We start from the raw sequence: 3,707 nt of genomic DNA on the forward strand, positions 1-3,707 counted from the left end.
CTCCAGACCAGGCATGAACTGTTGCTCGGAGCTCCTTTTCTGCTCACAAGAAGTTTGTTCCTCTATCAGAGTAGATCTTCATAGGGGTTCCTCTACGGGCTATAAAGCACATACGTGCGTTGAGAAAGGCGCTAGCATCCAGAGACTTTAAGGGTTCAATATGGACAACCCTGGTGCTGAAGCATGTAAAGACACAACCAAATCGCTTTATTGTGTGTCTTTTACATACTACATGAAAATGGCCCAAAAAACAATCCACTCCAGTGTGGTGCATGGTGTAACTCGCTCAATAGTTAAATCTCCTTGCCAGGGGTTTGCTATTTACTCTCCAGCAGGTGAAACAGTTACGTAGTATCGGTTTCAACCAAGGGCCTCCCCACCACTATCCAATATTCCTGCTAATTCTCCCAAAGGTGTGTTCTCTGCCGGAGTGCCTGGCATGGAACTTATGAATATCTTGAACTATTAAGGCGGTTACAGGATGATCTTTCGATAAGATCAGCGGCCTTTTAGAATTGTGGTCGATATATTCATCGACTCTCCGACCACCTACAACGAAAAATACCCTGGTCATCCAATTGGGTTCCAGACGATAAAGGCGGCTTGCCTTAAATTTTTTTTTTTTTCTTCAATATGTCCAACTCTTTAGCAAAGCAGGTCATTTGCACTTGTCTGATGATAACCATCCTTGCTGCTTGGATCTCTATAACACTGAGGTTAGAGTCCTGGTGTGAAGACTTTCTTCTACATGCTGAACAGAATCTACGTAGCCTTGCTACAATTCGTTGCAGCTTGTACCACGAGGAATATCGCTTAAACAGTGGGTCCACAGGTGCAATTTTCCTTGTGCCAGCTGTAAATGATATAGTCATATTCTTAACTTCAGGATCATCATTTGAAATCCCAAGAAGTTCTGGTGGAGGAGGTCAGGAGGCTTCAGGTAAGAGGAGAAATTCTGCCCCTTCCTTCCATCCTTTCTTTGCATTAACTCTATAGCTGATAGACCTCTGGAAGCAGAATCGGCTGTGTTGAGCTCTGATCTTACATGTCTCCACTGTTGGGGAGATGAATTTTTGTGTATAATCCCCACTTGATTCGCAAGGAATGTGGAATCGACGGGAGGTTTTTCATGATGTACTGCAAACAATAGTACTATCAGTATAGTCTAGAGTCATCAATAGGCAAAGAGAGCGCCTTCCGTAACTTTGCATCTGATGTGGCTGCCAGGACTGTGCCGACAACTCAGCCTGGGGATGGTGGTTGTCTTTATTGGAGCCAGTCTTGTTTTTTGCCAACATGAGAGTTTCAGTGAGTGATGCCCGACACATCTTGTATCCTCAAGTAAGAAACGGCTGTAGAAGCCTTTGTGGATGCATCACAGAAGCTGCACACTGTCGATTTTTCCAAGATTCATAGGCACTATGCACCTATTGATGCAGAAGCCTTCCAATTCCCTTAATTCACTGAGCCATGCATTCCATTTTATGGAATTCTGTTTAGCCAAGCTCTTCATCCCATCCTCTATGACGTCTCACTTCCTCTTGGTAGATCATCTTTTCTCTCACCGTGAATGGGGCTAACAAGCCGAGCGGGTCATATACTGAGCCCATAATGCTTAGCATACCTCTTTTTGAGATCGGCTTGTCCTGTACAGTTACTCTGATCTGAAGCACATCATTCTTTAGGCTCCACAGGACCCCCAAGGCTCTGTCAGTTGGTAGGTCCTGTTTCGTCAGATCAATATCTTTAACAGGAGGACTCCTGTCCTCGTGTGGGATTGCAGTAATAACTCTTTTTAAGTTTGACATCCACTTAGTTAAGTGAAAGCCGCTGTGTTTTAGGTGGTCCTTCAACTGCTTTGCCTGGTGAATGGCCATTGCTTCATTCTCGACAGGTCATCTACATAGAAGTTCCCTTTTACATCTGCTAATTTGGTTTTTGATAGTGTTCTTAGGAGAGCAAATGATGCACATGCGGGCTCCAAACACCTCCATATAAGTGCACCCTCATGCAATTACTTTTGGCCTCACGAGAAATCTCCCTTCAGCCACTATAAGAACCTTAGAATTCACGATCCCTTGAGGTGACCTTTACCCCGGTGAAATATAGCCTTTATATCAGCAGCTACGCAACTCTTCTTTTCTAAACCGGAGCAGTATGCCCCGCAGTCATTTATCAAGTCCGGCCTTGCATGACCTGTTTATTTAGGGTGGTGCCTTCAAAGAAACAGCATAGTCGAAAACTATGCGTATTTTCTCAGGTTTGTTAGGATTGAATACCGGGGGGTGTGGTAGGTACCATGTCTTCCCTGGCGGGCCTACTCCCTTTGCCTCTCAGTATGTCTTTCTTGGAGTAACTTCTAAATTTCTGCTACATATTAGCCTTCAGGGTTTCATCCATTTGAAGGCGTGTTTTCAGGCCAACAAGTCGTTTTTCACCATTATCCAATTGTCTTGGGAATTCATGATGTCCGTCAACCATGGTTCCCTCTTTGTCCCATAAATGTAGTACTTGATATTTCCCCCACTGATCTTCCCTTTTCATTTGTGTGCTCCTCTCTGAAGGGCCCAAAGTTTTTTTAGTGTCATCCAAACATGGTACTCGTGCTGCGGTTCAGGGCACTTCACTTATGTAGGTCCCAAAATTTGTTTCTCCCAGTGACCTGTCACAGGACCGTTTAAATGCCCATCCTATTTTGTCCTAACAGCAAAGGGTTCACCTCCTCTCCCCCTTCTAACCTCCAGAGGCAAAAGAGGGAGCATCCTGCCCGATCAGTAACTCGATGCCCCAGTCTGGTGGATTTGCTTGAGTAGGAACCAGGTCTCGTAGGTGTGGCCAGCGAGCGGCGTTCAATTGGCTCGCTCTAGCTTTGATCAGACCTTCAGGGAAGGAGTCGGGGACAATCACCTGACGGAGTCGCATAGTGGTATTCTTTCATGTGTACAGTCCCTTGACCATGAGATCAACCTGTTTGGTGTCATGGTAAGTTTTTCCTGTGTCAGTGTAGTAATCACTGTTGTCTCTTCTCTCCTTTGGCCAAAGCATTTCTACTACCTTGATGGAACAGAAAGAGTGGGAACTACCGGAGTCCAGCAAGGCACATGTCATCAGGGTTTGACCATCGTTGTCCTCAGCAGCTGTTACAATCACTTGAACAATGGGGAGGGCCACCTCCCTCCTTACAGCTTCCACCCATGCAGTCAGTGTCCTCCTGAATGGGCCCCTTTGTCATTGGGTTTCTGTGAGGCCGAAGTTTCAACAGTCTGTCCCAAATCTTTCATTTTCACCATTTTTTTTGGGAGGGACTTTGAGTATCATGTAACCACCGTGAATGCTTTCCTCCACAGCCCAAATATTGCATGGTTTTTCGCCTTACATTCTTTATATAGGTGGTTGTCCCTAAGGCATATGAAGCATCTCCTCTGAGCTGTCACTACATTTTTGCGATGCTCCGGGCTTGTAGCCGCTGGCATCAGCAGTGTGACGGTGCAACCACATATCCTCTCCAAGATGCCCAGACCAACTCGGGTTAATGGTTTCCACGTGGGCCACGACAAGGGACGCCTTGACCCTTGTGTTAACAGATGTATTGAGTGGGTGAGCCTCACGAAGGGGGCCATCAGTGGTGTGTAGGGCAGTTCAAGAGTTAACACAGGCCTGACAACACGTACATAAGGACTGATTGGAGACTTATAAAGGCCTGACGT

The 3,707-nt window shown here is 45.9% G+C and overlaps 2 protein-coding genes across 2 annotated transcripts in view; both read right to left on the reverse strand.

Annotated features, from left to right (window-relative positions):
• LOC119595469 overlaps positions 1-274 on the reverse strand; it is a 636-nt gene extending 362 nt beyond the window's left edge. The window contains exons 1-2 of the mRNA XM_037944597.1: positions 115-274; positions 1-39 (exon numbers count right to left, since the gene is read on the reverse strand). The exon at positions 1-39 is cut by the window's left edge and continues 362 nt beyond it. Of these exons, the coding sequence (XP_037800525.1) occupies positions 1-39; positions 115-274 (199 nt within the window). The remainder of the gene's footprint in view (positions 40-114) is intronic.
• A 1,222-nt stretch (positions 275-1,496) lies between these two features.
• On the reverse strand, positions 1,497-1,877 carry LOC119595470. Its single transcript, XM_037944598.1, has one exon. It carries the CDS (start codon positions 1,875-1,877, stop codon positions 1,497-1,499), a length of 381 nt encoding a protein of 126 aa, XP_037800526.1.
• Positions 1,878-3,707: the final 1,830 nt, after the last annotated feature.

The sequence above is a fragment of the Penaeus monodon genome, chromosome 36 (genome assembly GCF_015228065.2).
Source record: "Penaeus monodon isolate SGIC_2016 chromosome 36, NSTDA_Pmon_1, whole genome shotgun sequence".
NCBI lineage: Eukaryota > Metazoa > Arthropoda > Malacostraca > Decapoda > Penaeidae > Penaeus > Penaeus monodon.